The sequence below is a fragment of the Natrix helvetica genome, assembly GCF_964273705.1.
Source record: "Natrix helvetica genome assembly, chromosome: 4".
NCBI lineage: Eukaryota > Metazoa > Chordata > Lepidosauria > Squamata > Natricidae > Natrix > Natrix helvetica.
The window spans coordinates 117,932,690-117,955,304 of record NC_138550.1 but is presented as its reverse complement, the minus strand read 5'-3'; the positions used below and the strand labels follow the sequence as shown (position 1 = coordinate 117,955,304).

Sequence of the window (22,615 nt, the reverse complement as noted above, 5' to 3'; positions counted from 1 at the left end):
TATATATATCTATATGTAATACAGCCCAGGTTCGAATCCCAGTAAGGGTATGGCTAGCTGATGAGAGCTAAATAGCTTGAAATAGATCTATACTAGTCTCCCTTTATTTATTTATCAGCACAAATACAACACAAACATAGCAAAGGCAACATTAAAAATAAAAATATGGTTTTCTGCCTGGATGGTCTTCTGTAATGAGCCGAAGGACAGAAAGGGGGAATAGTGAGCTCCCTCCCATATTTGGGCATACCAGGGGTTGTAACACACACACACACACACACACATACAACATACATACATACATACATACATACATACATACATACATACATACATACATATATATATATATATATTGGCTAACATCATTAATCCCCATATATGTAATAAATTTCACCTATCTCTGGTGGTATTCTCAGGGGCTTGCTGCTTTTGTCAATATTGCAGCACAACATTGCAAATTCTGTTCCTTTGTGTGTGAATGCAACAACACGACATATGTCCAAAAGAGATCAACTCGAGTCTTGAAATTAATTTCATGAATTTGTCCCCCACCTCACGCCGTTCCACAAAGATGGCGAAGTTTCTCACCTTAAAATTATAGGTAAAGGTTCCCCTCGCATGTATGTACTAGCTGTTCCCGACTCCAGGGGGGCGGTGCTCATCTCCGTTTCTAAGCCAAAGAGCCAGCGCTGTCTAAAGACGTCTCTGTGATCATGTGGCCGACATGACTAAATGCCAAGGGCGCATGCAGAGCTGTTACCTTGCCACTAAAGTGGTCCCTATTTTTCTACTTGCATTTTTTTATGTGCTTTTGAACTGCTAGGTTGACAGAATCTGGGGCAAATAACGGGAGCTCACCCCATTATGCGGTGCTAGGGATTCAAACCGCTGAACTACTGACCTTCTGATCGACATGTTCAGCATCTTAGCCACTGAGCCACCGCGTCCCATTAAAATTATAGTCATTGGCAATTATTTAAAGCACTCAGGTTTACAAGAACAAGCAACCAATCATATAGATGTCTTCCTTTTCATTTCAGAATACTTGACAGCTCTTCCAGGTTCATCACAGTGAAGAGGAAATCATCTTTATTCGGCAACCGAACTATCACAATATATTACAGTAAACCTTTCACCTTGATTTGTCCTCCAAGTCCACCAATGAACATTAGAGTTGACGGATTTACATCTAGCACAGTGGCTGTTCCAGGGGACGTGGCACTTCTTCTCATGGGCTTCTGAGGAGAACTAGTCTCCTCTACACTCAGAGTGCCAGTTTTCGCAAACCTAAATAGAAGAATAATGAAGGAACTAAAATAGTTAAATCTGCTAACTGGTGTTACACATAGATGCAAATATTTATATAGTTGATGGCAACTGTTCTGAATGCCTTAGCATTTAGAAGTTGTTATTTATTTATTTTATTTATATCCCATCCTATACAATGGAGCTCCAGGCAATGTACCTACTTCCTTACAACAACTCTGTTAATAGACTGGACTGAGAGACAGCGAGCAACTGGTCCAAGGTTGTTCTGTGGCTGACAGCATTGTGGGACTAGTCCAACAGCTTCTAAACCCACTATAAAATTTAGTGTATTCATTAAATTCAGTTTATTTACGCAGACTTCCCCTTTTCCTAAAAAATTACAGATACTGTACCAAGGCTTCTACTTCAGGTTATACAGTTTGCTTGAGTTATATGTATACCTGTGAATAGGCTATAGTGAATTTACAGGATGGTTGAGAAGGACAGAAAGAAAATTTGTTGGTATAAATGAGGCTTCAGCTTTAGCCAAGAAAATGATTTGAAGATGATTTACAAAAACACCTCAAACAGCACCCCCTCTGCCTCTTAATTCCAAGAGGATACTGTAGCTATTCTAATACAAGTCATTTTAATACAGCAGTTCTAATATAAGCTGCACAATGAATGCTTCTTAGTCTGGTATATCGCATGGAACTGACACAGCTTGACATAATAGTGATATTTTTCAGCTAATAAAGTCCCTGGGAATCAACTTGCATTAAGCTACATAGGTTTCAAAGGCCATTTGAGTGACTTTTTGTGGTTGAGGGTGGATTACAATGTCAGTCCCCCTGCTTCTAGTGTAACTCTTTAATGAAGGCTCCTGGGCTGAGGGTGGGAAAGAATCTTGGTTTCCCCCGTCTCCTGGTCCAACACCTTAACTATTGTGCCACAAAGCCCTCAAAATATCTATGTCTGTGTCGGGTTCTGTGATTATGTGTGACTTGTCAGCATTCTTTCATGCACCTCAAGTCAATATCCTTTAACATTTAGGAGAATAAAGATGGGTTTTAAAAGGCAGAACAATTACTTTATATTTTACAAAGGCTTAAGGCACCACTTTCAACATTTAAAATTGTTGAATGTGCTGCAAAATTTGGTATTAACTAGCTGTTGGAATTATAAAACCAATAGTATCTATGTATCTCCTGTTTGTATCTGTTTATCTCTTACATCGTCTTATGATAAATAGCTTTATCAGATAAATTAAACTATTATTCTAAAAATGCTAAAAGCTGTTTATTCCCAACACAGCTTACCATTTCTAGATATCTGATGTTCTACATAAATAGTATCACATCCATAGTATTTTACCTTGTAGCGTGTATTCTATGCCACTTATTGTTGTTAATAGATAAATCAGGATATTCCAGTCTTGTTGATCCAGACCCCAAATCCCACAGGAAGGCCACCTTGCCACGTCTCATCTCCACTGCCATGAAATCAGTCTAAGAAAAAGTTTGTGAACATAAAAGAACATTCAAGTGTTCTAAAAAATTTACAAATCTTTTAAAACAACCTTAATTGTTATGGTTCCATAAGAGAAATTATAATCACAACCATTTTAATTTTTACTTTCCTTTCTGATCCTGTGAAGGAAATTTATTATTTGACATACTGCTCTGAAGTGGGCCATCTCAAATACAGCATCTTAAATATGAGATATACTATACAGTTGAAACTAGCCAACCACAAAAAAAAAAAACATTGGAAAGCCCAGGGAAAAATAATATAAGGTAATATTAATGCTGATTACACTCATATTTGAAAAGCCATTAGTATACACAAGGTGTACTAAACTTTTCCAACTCAATTTTAAGAACTTAAAATAAAGTGAGGGACTGTTAAGACATTTTGCTTGTAAATCAAGAATTCAAGAAAAAAAACATTTTGAAAATATAAAGGCCACATAAAATTATATAGGCTTAATTAACCACAAAAATCTTTTAAATGAACATACTGTACCTCTAACTCTATATAAAGTACAAGCCATGTTTTTAAAGAACAAATTAGTATTACAGAAGTATAAACTACTATAAAAATCAATCCAAATTAACTGTACCAATTTAGATACAATTGATTGCAATTAACTGATTGGAAGGAATTGTAATGGTAAAAAATACAAAAAGAAAAGGTAGCATTGTTTTTTGAAATCCAAGTAATTTACTATTGAACTTCTTTTATCCAATTGGGCAGCTACCTACTGTCAACTATAAAGGTTAAAGGAAATAAGGTTTCATTACCTTATTTATAGTTTCTACTGACCATCATAGTTTACTTCATGTAAACGCAACAATGAACAATGAATATTTAGATGTATCGAATTACGGTTTGTATAAAATCTTGTCATTTGGCCATGCTTCTGCCCCATGAGAATTAGTCCATATTTAATATCCAGTTTTAAGAATTGTATCATTAAGAATGATCATTAATGTTTGAATATTCAGGATACTAAATTTAAGAGAATATTTATTACTGACCCACTGAAGTCTGAAATACTTGAAATATGCAAGATATTTCACCTCTGCATTTCATAATAACCCCAAATAGTATGCAACATTATTTCATTATCTCATATACCAGCGATGGTGAGCCTTTTTTGCCTTGCGTGCCACAAGTGGGAGGAGCGCAGAGGGGGTCGTGTGCGGGCGTGCCGCACCCATAATGCAATGCACGACCCCCCAAATGCGCATGCGCGCACAACACACTCCCCCCCATTTTTACATGCTTTATAGGAGCCTGGGGAGGGCGAAAAGAGCCTCCCCCGCCCCCCGGAGGCCCTCCGGAGGCTTCAGGGACTGTCCGGAGGCTTCCCTGAAGCCTTTGGAATGCTTAAAACCACCCTCCGAGCAAACCTCGCGTGCCCTGACAAATGGCTCCGCGTGCCACCTGTGGCACGTGTGCCATAAGTTCACCATCACTGTCATATACTAATAAATATTAAAGTTGCCACTATACTCATAAACATGTACCAACCCCCCCTTTTTATAATCACTAAAATTCACCACTGAAATGCAACTTCTTTGTTGTATGGATGTCAGATAATATAATTCAGTAGTAAACCCAATGTAACTCAGGACTAATAGCTGGTAAAGTACCCAGCCTATAGAAGAATCGAGATATAAAGTCCTGTACTTACTTTACCATTGCTACCCAGATAGAACAAAAGATTGTCAGGTTCCATTGTTTTAACATTTAATGTTAATGTATTGTAGTTAGTAGATAATATCTGGGGTTGGTAGGCCCGAATACAGTCTTTTTCCACAGATACTGCAACTTTAATCTGACAAAAGGAAAAACAAAAAACTTATATAATGCATGTACAATTTACACCCATACATGTAGGGAGACACAGTGGATATCATAGAAATATTATTTACATTAATGAATAAAATACTTGACGTAATCAATATGCTGACTCTGTAAACTGCTTAGAGAGGGCTTCTAAAGCATTGTGAAGCAGTATTTAAGTCTTAGTGTTGTTGCTATTGCGAATCAGATGTAGGAGTCAGTGAGATGGACAGCATATAAATTTATTAAACGAAAAATGAAATAAACTACCGTATTTATCGGCGTATAACACGCACTTTCCCCCCCGAAAAATAGGGGGCAAATGATGTATGCGTTTTATACGCCGATATAATGTTAAGAAGCCATGTTTTTACAGTTTAATACGGCCCTTTAACAGCCCTCCCTGCTCTACGTAAATGCGGCCCGCCCATGGCAAGCAGAAGACCTTTCAAATTTCTCTCCCCCCACCTCCTTTTCACGCTTTTCCTTTCCCTTTTCCTCCTTCAAGCTCCGTGCTCGCTGGAGGAAAAGGGGAGTGGGGGGGTATTTCCGAGTTCCAAAAGCAGAAGACCTTTCAAATTTCTCTCTCCCCCACCTCCTTTTTGTGCTTTTCCTTTCCCTTTTCCTCCTTCAAGCTCCGTGCTCGCTGGAGGAAAAGGGGAGTGGGGGGGGGGGTATTTCCGAGTTCCAAAAGCAGAAGACCTTTCAAATTTCTCTCCCCCCACCTCCTTTTTGTGCTTTTCCTTTCCCTTTTCCTCCTTCAAGCTCCGTGCTCGCTGGAGGAAAGGGGAGTGTGTGTGTGGGGGGGGTATTTCCGATTTCCAAAAGCAGAAGACCTTTCAATTTTCTCTCCCCCCACCTCCTTTTCGCGCGCGTGCACACACACAGGAAAAGCAGACAAGCAGGAGAGAGAAGAAAGAAGGCAGGAAGGCAGAAGGAAGGGAAGGATGGAACTGGAAGGGAGGCAGGAAGGAAGGGAAGGAAGGGAGGAGGGAGTAAGGATAGACAAGCAAGAGGGAAAGAGGAAAGAAGGCAAGCAGGCAGGAAGGAGGCAGAAGGAAGGAGGGAAGGATGGAACTGGAAGGGAGGCAGGGAAGGAGGGAGGGAGAAAGGAAGGATAGGAGGATAGGGAAAGAGGAAAGAAGGCAGGCAGGCAGAAGGGAGGGAGGTGCAAGGAAGGAAGGAAGCATAGATAAGCAGGAGGGAAAGAAGGCAGGCAGGCAGGAGGAAAGAGGAAGGAGGGAACTGGAAGGGAGGCAGGAAGGAAGGGAAGGAGGAAGGGAGGGTGGAAGGAAGGATAGACAAGTAAGAGGGAAAGAGGAAAGAAAGCATCTGAATGTACTAAACACGAGTCTTCAGGGAAAAGATGCTTCAAAGTTCTTTATTTGAAATTTAAATTTTTTTCCTGAAATTTCCCTCTTAAAATGAAGGTGCGTGTTATACGCCTGTGCGTGTTATACGCTGATAAATACGGTAATGGGAGGGAGCATCTTTCTCGATGTCTTTATATTTCACCAAAACCATGAATGGTATTTCTATATGTTGCTGGTGGGGGCTGCTCTGTACATCCTACAATGCAAAACATATTGAGGAAATAGTAGATCGTGGAAAACAGTGCATATTTTTTCAGGACCTTGGTTAGTTGTACTTGATTAGGACTTATGTTCCCTAAAATGTGGAAATTAGATGATTGAAGCAAAAGCCAAATGCAAAGTATGGCTTCTGAAAAAAGACTGGAACAGATGGATTAGGGAATGCCTAAGGTGATAGTTTTAGGAGGGAACTGGGATTTTTGAATAGTTGAAGACAGCACTATGCAGAATGGAGTGATGAGGGATCCTTGGTGCTTTCTGAATTTGGTTGCTTTCTTGCAGAGGTTTCATTACCCAAACTAGGAAACATCATCACTGTTAGTTATCATTTAGCATGGACAATGTTACCTAGTTCTGACAATGAAATGTCTGCAAAAAACTACAAATTTAGAGAGTTCCAAGGACCTCTCATTTCAAACCTGCGCTATAAAGGAACTAGGTATGTCTAGTTTAATGAAAAGAAGGACTAGGGGAGACATGATAGCAGTGTTCCAATATCTCAGGGGTTGCCACAAAGAAGAGGGAGTCAAACTATTCTCCAAGGCACCTGAGTGTAGAACAAGAAGCAATGGGTGGAAACTAATCAAGGAAAGAAGCAACTTAGAACTGAGGAGAAACTTCCTGACAGTTAGAACAATTAATCAGTGGAACAGCTTGCCTCCAGAAGTTGTGAATGCCCCAACACTGGAAGTCTTTAAGAAGATGTTGGATAGCCATTTGTCTGAAATGGTATAGGGTTTCCTGCCTAGGCAGTGGGATGGACTAGAAGACCTCCAAGGTCCCTTCCAACTCTGCTATTGTATTGTATAATAAATATTCTGCTTTATTAGAAAGAAACGAAGAATGTCCTGGGATGACATGCAGGAAGGCCATGGAGAGCTTTGACAATAGAATCAGTAGTTTGTACTAGTTAGTAGTCTCATATATTGCATGCACCTGTTCTCTTTGAATCTGCATTTTTGAAAATAAAAGATCCATGGAAGTACCATGGAAGTTTAATTTTATTTAAAGAAAAATACAAGTCCTTTCCTCCCTCACTATATACCATAGTAATAGTAGATACATCTATTTAGGACATGTACTTTACATTGAAGAACATATGTACTTTGTCAGTTATAGTTTATTACAATGATGTAACTATTTAGGATAGTTGCAAAATAGCAGTTTCTTTTCTGGAATACACAAAAAGGTTAGATGCTTACAGAAGCCGCCTGTTTGCGAGCCTGGCTTATGAGCTCTTTAATTTCAGAGATGTTTCTGCTTAAATTCTCCTCCAGTATTTTCAGAGGTTTCAATCTTCCATATAACAGACCAGCCTGGATTTCAACTTCATTCACTTTTTTTTCAGCTGATGCTGCTGCCAAAACAGAAGTGAAGATATCCTGAAAAAGAGTTTTGTGGCAATTCTGCTAACTATTCATTCCTGTTTTAAACTGCAAATGAATAATGAATACACATACAAAAAAATTATGTAACTACATTTAATTTTTTATTGATTTTTCATTCAGCCTGGCTAGTCTGAAATGCCAACTTTCAATCAAAAAAGATAGAAAATCTCATCACAAGTTCTCACCATATCAAAGTATACTAGTACAAACTGCTTTCAATATCAATAGGATAAAGAATTCTTTGGATTAAAAATTAATCCCTGTCTTGCATGCAGTAACATTTCTAGTAAGCAATCAAGCAGCAAACCTACCAGCATTTGTTGAGTCAATTATAAGTTCATTTGTTTTCTGCAACGTATCATTAACTTTAGATAATGCAGATGAAGAATTCCACAGCTTCTCACTAAAACTGTCAGTATGGCGCATACCATCAAGGGCAGTCAGATTAGCAGAAAGAGCTAGTCTTTTTATTGCCAAAATATTTTCATTAGTATCTGAAACAAATGATCGACATACATTTTATTATCTATCATCCTACTTGCAAAGAATAGAAGACTCAATCTTTGAAACTTGGTTGCCATCTCCCTCAGTAACAAAATGAACCCAGTAGAATCTGTGATCAGAATCTCATATTTATTTTAATTCCCTAAACTTAAAGTGTACTCTACTCTGATAAATGCAGTACTACCTTATGTCTGTAACTGAACAAGTAATCACAGCATTAAAAACCCTCTGGGTACAGAATTACAATATCTAAGCATATGCCTGCCCACTTCCTTTAGTCACTGATTCCCTATTGTATGGAGAGACTATTAAAATTCATATAAATTGAAATTAAGGCTTTCCACATGATTGTTCCCTATTGGCTTACAATTAAATGAACACAAGAATAATCTGACCCTGCTATATAACTATCAAGTTCTGGAATTAGGAAATTTGTGAATCTGTAAGCAGTTCTTTTGCTTTTGTACAAAATGATTCTAATTATCTCAGCAACCATTCTAATGTGATACCTGTCAAATTAACAATTAAATTTAGGGTTCTTTTTAATCCATATTTCATAGTGTCCTAAATTCGTTTGGTTTTTGTTTTTAATCTTAAAGAATTGACCACCAAAACCAGAGTTAATGTGAAAACTAAAGTTATACATATAAATGTTATTCATATAAAAATTATATGATTTTTCCCATTATGGTTTTCTTTTAGCTCCGGTATGTTAACTAGGTGATGTCTATTACAGTGAAGAAGTAGAAGTAGTACCTTCTTGGAAAAAGAAATGAATAACATTTCATCTGATTGCTAATGCAAAAAGCTGCTACTATAAAGCTTAATACAATTGGCTATTACTTATACATGCAGTGTTAAATTATAGTTTATTGGTCATGGAAAAGACCAATAAAATACCATTCAAATCTACAATCCTATTTCAGCACGGCTAGGTTTCAGAGCTTTAATTGTCAGAAATCCAGGCAATGAATCTTTGCTTAGCACAATGGACAGGAATGTAAGTCAAATTATTTCTATTCATTTTCTTTTTCTTTTTTTCTTTTTCGTTTTAAATGAATGAGAACATGCTGAAAACAGAATCATATATTGTCCTCTTACACACATGCCTTCAAAATCAATCAATCAATCAATCTGACATAAAAAGATCAGATTTTCCTGTGGTGATAAAGTTAAATAGATTTGCTTTCTGGAATGAAGACAATGTTATCAAGATGAACTTCCCTTACCTCTGGGCAATGCAGTCAGCTGAAGTAGGGAATCATTAAACATTTTAGCAATTCCACTGGCTTTCGCTTTAAGCCTTTCCACTTTTATGTTAATTTCATTTAAGCCTGACCTGAGTCCTACAGAGAAAAATAGTTGTAAATCCAAAGCAGTAGATTACTTTTTGTAAGGAACTAAAAGCAATGAATTGTGCCTTATATAATCTGTACTCTATATGCTAAAAAGATGCCTATTCAGCAGAGGGCTGTATAGAGGTTAACTAATGAGCAAAGGCAAATGTTCAGACATAAAAAAATGCACTAAAACATAATTGCAGCCTGTGCCAAATAGGTTACTGTTTTATTGCTTCCAGGAAGATGATTTGTAAGTGACCCAAGGTTATAGGTTCTTTGTTACAAAATTTCTCCTGCTAATATACAGCAACCAATATTTACATCCAGCAAAGATCTCAGGTGGAATAAACATCTTAATTTTATTAGCACAAGTGTCTTGTGATGATAAAAGATTTAACATCCCCCAGTAAGCTTCATTACTGAGCAAAAATTAATATCTCAACCTAGATGTAATTAAACCTACCATCATACTTCTTGTGAAGATGTTTTGCATCCATTAAGATTGTGGAGCTAAGCTGAAGAACATTTTTCCCAGTAGTGTTAAAGGGCCCTCTTTGCTTAAAATAATCACACAAAAGAAAACATTATTTATGGGGAAAAGCAATATTAATATTACATGATTCAAGCATAAGATAATTTTGAAAAACCCTATTATATGTTATGTGGATATTAAAAAACTCATTTCTATAATTTTATATCATTTTAGCTTAAGCTTCCAATCTCACTCCTATGATTAAATACATCAGATTTATTAATATGAAACAGAAAACCATAAAAACATATCTTCACATACACAACTACATTAGAAATAGGGTGTTGTGGAGCTCATGAATACTTACAAAAATATTTTGCTAAAATGGCCTTGTACAGATGTAGTTGACTTTCATCAACACATTCCATAGCTGCTGCTGTGGCTTGGACTTGTTCAAAGAGATCCTGGGGTTGCACTAAATGCTTACATTGTGCATAATTATTTGGATTTCTGAGAACTTTGACCTGAAGAAAAAGGGTCTCGTCCTTTACCCATTTGCACAGTAAGAAAAAAATATTATGCTAAGGTTTTCCAGGTGTCACATCACAAAGATTAGGTCTACCTAAAACTGAAAACAATTAAGCTTTCCAATTCTTTTCAATAGGTTGAATTTCTTAAAAGGAAAACCTTGTATAAATAAGGAGATACTTATCATTCCTTGCTTTCATTATGTTTTCAGAAGATCAGTTTTTATAGACTCCAGAACAGAGCTTTCAACAAATAAAAAATATGATTGATGAACAAGCTTTTGAACAAGTCAGAAGCCACTTTCATTGTATGTAGTGGTGCTTATTTTTTGTAATTATGCTTACATAATTTCATAATTAGAACAAAAATCTGGCCATTGTGGTTAGCCATTAAAACATTCCAAAGTCTTTCATTTATTTGAGAAAGGAAACAAATTCATGTGTAGGATTTTTAAAAATCTGATATTGTGGGGTACAAGCTATACATACTCAAGACACAACTGTTTTAAAGAGTCACATTAGTGACACAGATATTTTAATGAGGCAACTCCATATATTTTTTTCCAGATTTACCTAGAAAAATGTAGCTCTTTTAAAGAGATGAAGGGTTTCATTCCCAGATGTTCCCAGATGTTCCCAGACGTCTACCATATAAGTTTTGAATGATGAATACCCATATTGAAGAATGTATACATGTATTGATCTTACTCAGACTTATTATGCACTCACCACATGTATTGGTTCATAGATAATCTTAGTGACATCACTTGCCAGGTTCTCTGCACTTTCAACTAGATTTCTGATAGTAGAGTACACATGAACAGAATTTGTCACGTTCACAGTCACATTTCTAACATTCAAAAGGCCACTGCAATAGAAGGTGAAAGTTATATCTTTTGCATAGAATTTAAACCTATTAAACCTATTAAAATACGATCATCAAAGTAAAATAATCAGATTTTACTAGAACCTACACATTTGGAACAGTTTATTTATTTATTTTATTGATTAAATTGCTACAATAGCCATCTAGCCTAAATGACTCAGTGGTTTATAACAACATGCAGTTGAAAAAAATAGCATTGTATTCTTTTAAAAACATAGAATATAAGTTGCATATTGAACAATACATTGCCTTTCATTCCTAATGCAGTCATTAATTCCAGTGTCCTGTCAGAGTTGAAAGTTTATTTTCCTGAATAATTATATTACATTCTAAATGAAACATCTTATGTATTTCAGTTCCAGTAATACTTTGCCTATCTATATGTAGCAATCGTGTATGTGAGCTTATATGTATAAAAGAAACATATAAACTCAGAAGAGCTGTAGTATCAGTACAACAGTATTGGTTGCAATTGCTGAAGAAGGAAATTCTGACCATCGGTTTGAAGCACTTGTCATAATTTCATGAATCATATGCATATAGAATCTATGTCCTTGAAATTCTATGTGTGCAGAATTAATAATCAATTTCTGGTTTGAATGTAAGGGTTGAATTCCACACTCTAGACTGGAAGTTTTATATTGCCTATGTAAAGTTTTGGGTATAATAATCTTTGAGGCACAAAGCCATTTCTAATAGACATTTTATGCTCTACAGACCGTCTGCAATCTATTTAAGTAAAGCATAATTTAATGATGACACTCTTACCTGTCTAATTCATGAACATTTTTTTCTAACTCAGCAGCATGATCTTCTGTTTTATAGACAAGTTCAAGAGCGCCTCGAGTAGACATCTGCATAACCAGGTCATCCACATGTTGTCTTAATTTACTACTCCACATCATAAATTCATCCTGGTGAATTTCTAGGTCCTAAACATTCAAAATCAGTTAATATAATATTATGGCTAATTAACTATGTATAAATTAGGATTATGAGTATTCAATGACTTACAGACGTGGAATTAAATATATCCCTCGCAAAGGTGGCAGCAGCAGTTGTTTGGATTTTTCCTTCTTTTATCAGTGTAACAGAGAGCTCCTCATCTTCTTTAACATTCAGCTTTTTATTCTGAATACAATATTGGATATAATTAACACTTTATATTAGCTATTACGGAGTACGTATATCTTACATAAAATCCCTTTATGCTTAAAGGGATGCAAATGTTAAGTGTAATATACTTTGCCTAATGCGAATATGAAACCTATTTTTCTATTTTACACACTCAGACAAATCTACTATAAAATCACATGAAATGTTCTTACATTGAACTCATTGAGGTTGTTATTAATAGGAACAAGCAGATGTCTGGCCTCTTCAGTGTTACTGTTTGCTATATTCACAACATCTTGGGCTTCTTGATGTTTGATGCTATGGTCAGATAAGGCAAGTTTTGCTGTTTTTTGAAAGTCCTTAATTTTTTGCTGTGGTCTCCAATATTCTCTCCGGATTTGTGTCAGCAATTTTTCTGCACCTCTAATATATATAGAAGACATACACAAAGTTATGTGATCCTTTTGAAAGTAAAAGCCATTCTGGATGAAGTTAAGATCTGTCTCATATAGCTAATGAGAAATTTGGCTTTGTTGTTTACTTACATTGTTTGTAGCCACCTACCATAAAACCATTGTCCTAGGATTATAGGCAAGTGCTTATGATATAAAGTGCAAAGTTGCATTTACTCTTGGCTTGTTTGGATGGACTAAAGTATGACCTGTGTTTGAATATCACAAGATGTTATTCTCAAAATATTTAAAGGAAAGGAGATAAAGAAACAATCTCCCATTTAGTAACGAGGCCATGAACACTAACATTCTGTGCATTCTAAAAGTGCTTTTTCAAAAGGTAGCTGGACTTTGTTTGTTCCTTGAAGATGTTTTGCTTCTTACCCAAGAGGCTTCTTCACTTATGAAGAAGCACCTTTAGGGAAACCATGACCTGGATGACTGGAAATCTTCATAAGACATTCTGTGCATTCATATCCCAAATATTTAACTTATCTGTTTGGCATAAAGCGGTGAATGCACTTAACATTTATTCTTGCTATGGTCTCAAGAGCAGAAAAATCAGTGGGAAAATATCAGAACTCTTGATAGAAATCAAGACACTTTTTATTGGATGGCATCTTCTTGACTATAACTTAAAGAATATTTCTGACTTCTTTTATTTATATTTAAAACATTAATTTTATACATTAAATCACATTTCATTATTTTCTGACTGTTTTTTTTTTTTTTTACAAATTCTCATTTTGACATTTTGTCTAAACCCACACAAAATTACATTACAACACAGTTTTGGATTTTATTACAAGCAAAATGTTGGCTGTGGTTCTCAGTTAAATATCTTTGATATATATCCCAATAAGAGAAATTTTACCCTCTACTTCTAACAGATTCTAAATCTAAATTATAAATCAATTTACCCTAAAGACAGCTTGAAACAATTTATTTGCATGAGGTATGAGTTATGTACAATAGACCATATAATTCCTGGAACTGGAAATTAGTGCTAAATTTAAAGCATATATGAAAATCAATGAATCATTCTACACCTTTAAAAAATTAAGTAGTCTAATCTTAGTGAAAATCCCCTGTTGTTTTATGACATTAAGCTTTTAATTTGATTTAATACATTAAGCATTTTAGAAATTACATTTAGCAATTCATTCTTATTATAAAGGTCAGATACATTTTTCTTTACTTGTCTTAAATATTAATTATGAAAATTGCAGCAAGCCACAAAAACACTTACTTTAATTCACGTATACTATCTTGATGCAGTTGCTGGAAATATCTTCCACGCATTATGTCCAACATCCTGGGAATATCATCTTGCAATTTCTGAAGTGTTTTATTTGATTGTGGGAAATCACTAGTGCCTGTCGTGTTAAGAATAGCTGCCATTTCCACAAGCACTTGGTGGAGAAAGAAAAAAATAATTGGGATGAAAAGAAGATTTTAAAAATCATTTTATACAAATGTAGAAACAATAGATTTTATTTAGCCCTCGCATCCTGGACATAAATTGTTTCAACTCCTACCCTCAAAACAACGCTATAGAACATTATACACCAAGACAACTAGATACAAGTACAGTTTTTCCCCGAACGCCATCACTCTGCTAAACAAATAATTCCCTCACCACTGTCAAACCATTCACTAAGGCTGCATTACTATTACTATTAGTCTTCTCATTGTTCCTATCACCAATCTCCTTCCACTTATGACTGCATGACTGTAACTTTGTTCCTTGTATCCTTACGATTTATGTTGATATTGTTTCCTGATTGCTTATTTGTACCCTATGACTATCATTAAGCGTTGTACCTTATGATTCTTGACAAATGTATCTTTTCTTTTTATGTACACTGAGAGCATATGTACCAAAGACAAATTCCTTGTGTGTTCAATCACACTTGGCCAATAAAGAATTCTATTCTATGTATTTATAAATATCTTATTCCTACTGCGTAATATTCCTACTCCAAAACTATAACAGCCCTAAGCCAATCACCACATTACCTTTAATAGTTGCCTGAAATTTGTTGATAAATTTAGCCAATTCTTTACTCTTTTTCAAGGTACCTTCTGTAGCATTGTTGAGATGTTCTCCTCTTTCTAGTATTGTTGTTAACTAGTACAAAAACAAATATATATTTTTATGAAATACGCTATTGAAATTGTGGTTCTTAATTACTATAACAAAGAATGAGGAACTTATCTACAATTGTCACTCAGTTATATGCAAAGCAACCCTTTTTATTTTGTAAAATAGCATTTTATATTATTCTTACCAAATAAATGCTGCAGAAAGAGTAAAATGTTTCAGATACGTAACATCTATGCTAAAAAAAAGTTTAAGTGGAAAATACTTGCATAGAGGAGATAATATTACATTCCCTAAGAAAAGCTTAACAGAGCCAGTGAAAGGTAGAGGCTGCAAATAATGAAAAGAAATGACTGGAGGAGAGAGAAACTACCATGCTCCAGGACATGTGTAAGTCACATAAGTAAGGTAGAGATCAGGATTCCATGAATGTAGACAAAGGCATTGAATTCAATAGCATTTATTCTAGAGTAAGCATGCCAGGATGTCCTTTTTGTTATTTTATTAATTTAATATTATCTCTACAGCCTAATTGAGCCTCATTCTTTTTAGAGCAAGAAAAATAAGACTCTCTTGATAGTACTCCCAAATTTCTTCAAGCTGCTAAGTAGACTGGACTAAGCAGCAATTTGGGAATAAGAACTACTAAACTCTCTGCAATTTACTACAAAGTAAAAGGTTAGATTAGGCCTAAGTTCAACCCTTTCTCATGGTTTTCAGACTTCTTTTCTTTTTCTTTTGTTCTTTCCCATGCCTATTTCAATCTAATTGTAATTGTTGTTGCAGGGGGTGAATGTGATTATATTATACGTGAATTGAGAGATATGAGAAAATAATTAATTCTGTAAGTCTTTTTTTACAAGCAATTAATTTTAATCAATGTATTAATATCAGCTTATTTATTTTCTCTTTATTTTCCTTGTTTTGGAGTGCAGTCTACACACAGACACAAATGTTCCACATATCTCACACTTACATACAGGAACACTGCTAGGGCACAAAAATATCATGGATAGGTTTCAGCTGAGTTAAATCCCCAAGGTGGCTAAAATTAAATTAAATTAATTAAAATAAAATAAAATAAAATAAAATACCTGTGAGGGCACATAATAATCATGGATAATTAGAACTGCAGAAAAAACAATTGCTACCAACATACCTTCCATCGAGGACCTGTATACTGCATGAGTGAAAAAGAGGGCTGTGAAAATATCTATAGACCCTCACATCCTGGGCATAAATTGTTTCAACTTCTATCCTCAAAACTACGCTAAAGGGCACTGCACACCAGAACAACTAGACACAAGGACAGTTTTCCCCCCATGCCATCACTCTGCTAAACAACTAATTCCCACAACTCTGTCAAACTATTCATTAAGACTGTATTACTATTATTCTTCTCATCCTTCTTTTACCCATCTCCTTTTCTACTTATGGCTATAGCTTTGTTGCATGTATCTTTACGATTTATATTATTTTATTTAGTTTCGTAGTGTGATTCATATTAATTGCTTATTTAGTATCATATGACTATCACTAAGTGTTGTATCTTACGATTTATGATGCATATATTTTTATGATGACTGATCATGATTTATTACTTATAGCTTTATGTACTGAGAGCTTATGCACCAAAGTCAAATTCCTTATGTGTCCAATCACACTTGGCCAATAAAGAATTCTATTCTATTCTATTCTATTCTATTCTATTCTATTCTATTCTATTCTATTCTATTTTATTCTATTCTATTCTATTAAGCTTTACAGTAAATATGGAAAATTTCTGCTTTATTAAGTATGAAACAGATTTTCAACCAGTAAATATACTGGTTTCCCAGTTAAACATTTATAATTACCTGGATCCATTCAATGTTGTGATAAATCTTCTACTTGCGGGTCTACTTTTACCAATTTTTACTTTACCTATTTTTCTAATAGGTAAACTTAAACTTGAAATAAAGACACAAAATCCCTACCTCTTTGTAGTACTGATCTGAAACATTTGATATTGTATCAAGATTGCCATTCATAATTTTCATTAAAGAATTTGGACTTTCTTCAATCCCCAAAGATTCCTGGAAATAAAATGTATATGCAAACAGCTTCAGGACTGGACACAAGGATTTAAATTTAGACCTTTTAGCATGCAATTATTCCCACTTAGATGCTTTAAAAGTCCTTTTTATCAAATAATGTTCCTAAAAAACTTCAAAACAACTAAGCAATTTGTTGGAATATAATAGAAAATGAAATAAAAAAACTATATTAAATTGGTATGTAACTGAAACTGATCAACATGTGAGATTTTAATTCAGTCAAGATGTTAGTGAGACAGTCTAAAAAAATATTAAGTTACAGATTCAATTGATGAATCTTGGAAAACCTGAATCTGTAATAACATTTCAATATAAGTTTACAGTGCTGTACAGATTTGAAGGGCATAATGTGATTCAGAACTCGCATAAGCACATACTCTAAAGATCTTAAAACAAATCAGTATTTCTTAAGAATCACTGATGAAGGAAAGGCCACTGGGAGCATACCACGTATGCTCCCATTCATACATTGCAGTGTGTAACATGTGAATGGAAGCATATGTAGTGGCACAATGGTTAGAATACAATATTGCAGGCTAATTTTGCCCACTGCCAGGAGTTCGATCCTGACCAGCTCAAGATTGATTCAGCCTTCCATTCTTCCACAATCGGTAAAATGAGGACCAGATTGTTGAAGGCAATATGCTGACATCTGTAAACCACTCAGAGAGGTCTCTATGGCTATATATATACAACTATGTAGTGGTATATAAATCTCAGTGCTATTGCTATTGCACAGCTTCACATCTAACTACAAAACTGCCTTCTCCCACTTTTGTTATAAAATATTTGAAGATATTTTATAAAAGCAATTATGTAAGTAATTATATAAATGACAACTAAATGGAACATTGTTATTAATTAGTAGTAGTATCATCATCACTGAACATTAGGAATTTAACATGCAAAGTGATAGGTCTGTTTCCAGGAGATAACACATAGATTTATTTTGATGCACTTAATATAGGATTTACAGTAAGACAGAAAGCTGTTCCTTAACCATAACACCTGACAGAATCAGCCCAGCTCCCAACCATGGCTTAGTGGATGGCAAGTTCAGAAGAGTTGATTCCATAGAATTATGTCTAATTAGAAATAAGTGTTTTATCATAGAAGGCATAAGAATCAATCAAACCATACTTAAAGTAGGCCAGTGGTAATAAACATATTAATCTTCAGCTACCTACAAAATAATATAAACTGCAATGTAAAAGATAAGCAATAGCTTACATACCTTTAAATGTTTGGTGGCGTTTTCCAAGTCTGAAAGTGCTCCATAAGGTGCCAAGATAGCACCAGTAAAGTTTACCAAAAGCATAGCTTTGCCAAAATTATCCAGATCATTCAACAACCGCCCTGTACAGTCATCATCACAAGCTGAAGAAAGAATTTCTAGATATTATTTTCAGTTTAATACACATATTTGTATTGATGCTTACATTAAGGTTTGTATACTCATGAACTAAAAATCTAAAAACAAAAAAAGGAGAGCCCTCACATTTGTACCCCTTAAATTAACACACAAATGACAACCTCTGTGATATCTCTTTAGAGTCTAATGTTTGGGCTCCAAAAAATAAGGGAAAAAACCCTGACAACTTCAGAAACTCTTTCATGGTTATATTATCATCATATACATGGTTACAATGTTTTCTCTGCAATACTTTTTATTTATGTACACTATATAAAATTTACCATAGGCACTTATTCCTTTCGTTTTGGATATATTTTTGGAGTTCTTCATTGCCACTTTTCTTCTAATTATACTGAATAATAACTCCATGTAATTATGCATATGTTGAAAGTCACCAATTCACTGATCAAATTTAAATTAATTCTTCCACTCTGTTTTTTATCCCTCAATATTTCTTTATTGATCAGAAAACAGAGTTCTTATCTCCCAATTATTTTAGGTGGACAACTTTTGTCAAAATCCAAATAAATATATTGAATGGATACGTTTAAATGTATGCCATTTTACTCTTCTTTATATGTGCATTTATTTCTGCAGCTATTTCCCTTTGTACTATCTACAGGAATACATACACTGACATTCAACCGCTTCATCTATTTAGTTGGCCCTATCTAAAATATAGACAGCATTTTTTAAGAATGATATTTTTTGAACAAGTATGTTTCATGCTGCAGTATCTTGCAGTTTGAATAATATTAAGCTGCATTTATCAGTTCCCGTTCCAGGCACACTTCAACTTAAAAAGCAAAAGGGAAAAATAAAAATAAAGCACTTACAAACACATTCATTCTCCACAAGAATGTGCCTTGAATCACACTGATCACACAACTGTCCTGTTACACCTTGCTTACAAACACACTGCCCAGAAGTGTGATCACAGTGGTGATGGAGGGAACCATTTGGGTTGCACTGACATTGATGACATTTTCCACCTGGTACTGTAGGATCTCCATAGTAACCTGGAGAACATCTAGAAAGAATCAAGACAAGTTAGCCTTTCTTAAATGTCTAATAAAAAAAATACTTTATCATAAAACCACTATATTGTCTCTTTTCCCTTTGTGATTTCCAGTCTTTTATTAACGCACGCTACAAATCTCACAATAGTCTGAGACTTAAACATACAAAATATTTTCCATGTTGAAGGGCATTCTAGATTCCTGATAATAATACAATACAATAATACAATAGTAGAGTTGGAAGGGACCTTGGAGGTCTTCTAGTCCAACCCCCTGCCTAGGCAGGAAACCCTATACCGTTTCAGACAGATGGCTATCCAACATCTTCTTAAAGACTTCCAGTGTTGGGGCATTCACAACTTCTGGAGGCAAGCTTTTCCACTGATTAATTGTTCTAACTGTCAGGAAATTTCTCCTCAGTTCTAAGTTGCTTCTCTCCTTGATTAGTTTCCACCCATTGCTTCTTGTTCTACCCTCAGGTGCCTTGGAGAATAGTTTGACTCCCTCTTCTTTGTGGAAACCCCTGAGATATTGGAACACTGCTATCATGTCTCCCCTAGTCCTTCTTTCTCTTAAGCTAGGCATACCCAGTTCCTGCAACCGTTCTTCATGTGTTTTGGTCTCCAGTCCCCTAATCATCTTTGTTGCTCTTCTCTGCACTCTTTCTAGAGTCTCCACATCTTTTTTACATCGTGGCGACCAGAACTGAATGCAGTATTCCAAGTGTGGCCTTAACAAGGCATTATAAAGTGGTATTAACACTTCACGTGATCTTGATTCTATCCCTCTGTTGATGCAGCCTAGAACTGTGTTGGCTTTTTTGGCAGCTGCTGCACACTGCTGGCTCATATTTAAATGGTTGTCCACTAGAACTCCAAGATCCCTCTCACAGTTACTACTATTGAGCACGGTACCACCTATACTGTACCTGTGCATTCCGTTTTTCTTGCCTAAATGTAGAACCTTACTCTTTTCACCATTGAATTTCATTTTATTAGATAGTGCCCAATGTTAAAGTTTGTCAAGATCCTTCTGTATCTTAAGCCTATCTTCTGGAGTATTGGCTATTCCTGCCAGCTTGGTGTCATCTGCAAATTTGATGAGTTCCCCATTTATTCCCTCATCCAAATCATTGATGAAGATGTTGAAGAGTACTGGGCCTAAAACAGAGCCTTGGGGTATTCCATTGCATACTTCCCTCCATGTAGATGCAGTTCCATTGAGGACTACACGTTGAGTGCGGTTGGTCAGCCAGTTACGAATCCATCTGGTGGTGATGCTGTCTAACCCACATTCTTCTACTTATCTAGTAGTAGGTTATGGTCTACCTTATCAAAAGCCTTACTGAAGTCCAAGTAAACTATATCAACAGCATTCCTCTGGTCCACTAATTTTGTCACATTATCAAAGAATGTAATAAGATTAGTCTGGCATGATCTGTTTTTGACAAATCCATGTTGACTTTTGGCTATTACTTTGTTTGCTTCTAGGTGTTCGCAAATTCATTGCTTGATTATTTTTTCCAGAATCTTTCCTGGTATTGGAAGGATTCTGGAAAAAATAATCAAGCAATGAATTTGCGAACACCTAGAAGCAAACAAAGTAATAGCCAAAAGTCAACATGGATTTGTCAAAACAGATCATGCCAGACTAATCTTATTACATTCTTTGATAATGTGACAAAATTAGTGGACCAGAGGAATGCCGTTGATATAGTTTACTTGGACTTCAGTAAGGCTTTTGATAAGGTAGACTACATTCTATAGACCCTGCAAATGAATTCTGAGAAATTGCACATGTAATACTTCATTTTTTTTAATAGCATCACAGTAATACTAGGATTGGATCAGTGTAACATAAAAAAGTAACGGCATACTTTTGGACTGAATGATGGCACATTACAACACGTAGACTAGCCAATAAATCAGGTTTAATAGTCACTAGGTGTTTATGTTAATACTTTAATTCTACAATGAAATAATATTCATGAAATAATAACGGCAACTTTTTATCTACAGTACTATATTTCTAATAAGGTAACACATGGGTTTTTGCATTCCTTTTGCTAGTGCTGTCTGAATCAACTAAAATTAAGCTATGTCAACTCTTCTTACAATAATACAATAGCAGAGTTGGAAGGGACCTTGGATGTCTTCTAGTCCAACCCCCTGCCTAGGCAGGAAACCCTATACCATTTCAGACAAATGGCTATCCAACATCTTCTTAAAGACTTCCAGTGTTAGGGCATTCACAACTGCTGGAGGCAAGCTGTTCCATTGATTAATTGTTCTAACTGTCAGGAAATTTCTCCTCAGTTCTAGATTGTTTCTCTCCTTAATTAGTTTCCACCCATTGCTTCTTGTTCTACACTCAGGTGCCTCGGAGAATAGTTTGACTCCCTCTTCTTTGTGGCAACCCCTGAGATATTGGAACACTGCTATCATGTCTCCCCTACCCCTTCTTCTCATTAAACTAGACATACCCAGTTCCTGCAACCGTTCTTCATATGTTTTAGCCTCCAGTCCCCTAATCATCTTTGTTGCTCTTGTCTGCACTCTTAATGTAGGTACATTTGTTACAAAAGTTGTAATGAGCTGAATACCTTACCTTTCACAATACTGCCCTTCATATCCAGTGACACAAGCATTGCAATGGAAATCCTTTATATCTTTTGCAACACATGTTGGACTAAAGCTTGAAGAACAAAATAATAATGATGATGATGATGGTGATGGTGACGATGATGATAACAACAACAACAACAACAACAACAACAACAAGAACAACAACACCCTACTTGGAACAACTTATATCCTCCGACATTACCTTAACAGTTCCTAGGTCCTTGGTTAGGACTTGAGCTGTTAGGCTACCAACCAGCCCCAAAGGCTGTGAATCTCACCAAAGATTAACATAATAACAACAACAACAACAACAACAACAACAACAACAACAATAATAATAATAATAATAATAATAATAATAATAATAATAATAATAATAATTTTTAGGAAAACATATTTATCCAAGCTGGTATATAATTTTATTTATTAGATTTGTATTGTTTCATTCACCATAAGAAAGGCTGACCGCCGAAGAACTG

The 22,615-nt window shown here is 35.3% G+C and overlaps 1 protein-coding gene across 2 annotated transcripts in view; it reads right to left on the bottom strand.

Moving 5' to 3' along the window:
• LAMA1 (laminin subunit alpha 1) overlaps positions 1–22,615 on the bottom strand; it is a 108,701-nt gene that overhangs the window by 24,449 nt on the left and 61,637 nt on the right. Inside the window, exons 31-47 of one of the 2 annotated variants that reach the window (XM_081950277.1) lie at positions 22,120–22,206; positions 19,330–19,523; positions 18,314–18,456; positions 16,960–17,058; positions 14,899–15,010; positions 14,129–14,291; positions 12,640–12,850; positions 12,326–12,442; positions 12,080–12,243; positions 11,155–11,293; positions 9,890–9,983; positions 9,316–9,432; positions 7,894–8,076; positions 7,397–7,548; positions 4,451–4,594; positions 2,626–2,759; positions 1,140–1,290 (exon numbers count right to left, since the gene is read on the bottom strand). In XM_081950277.1, coding sequence (XP_081806403.1) covers positions 1,140–1,290; positions 2,626–2,759; positions 4,451–4,594; positions 7,397–7,548; positions 7,894–8,076; positions 9,316–9,432; positions 9,890–9,983; positions 11,155–11,293; positions 12,080–12,243; positions 12,326–12,442; positions 12,640–12,850; positions 14,129–14,291; positions 14,899–15,010; positions 16,960–17,058; positions 18,314–18,456; positions 19,330–19,523; positions 22,120–22,206 — 2,404 coding nt within the window. Of the gene's footprint in view, positions 1–1,139; positions 1,291–2,625; positions 2,760–4,450; positions 4,595–7,396; positions 7,552–7,893; positions 8,077–9,315; positions 9,433–9,889; positions 9,984–11,154; positions 11,294–12,079; positions 12,244–12,325; positions 12,443–12,639; positions 12,851–14,128; positions 14,292–14,898; positions 15,011–16,959; positions 17,059–18,313; positions 18,457–19,329; positions 19,524–22,119; positions 22,207–22,615 lie in introns of both variants that reach the window. The other variant, XM_081950276.1, reaches the window with a different exon arrangement.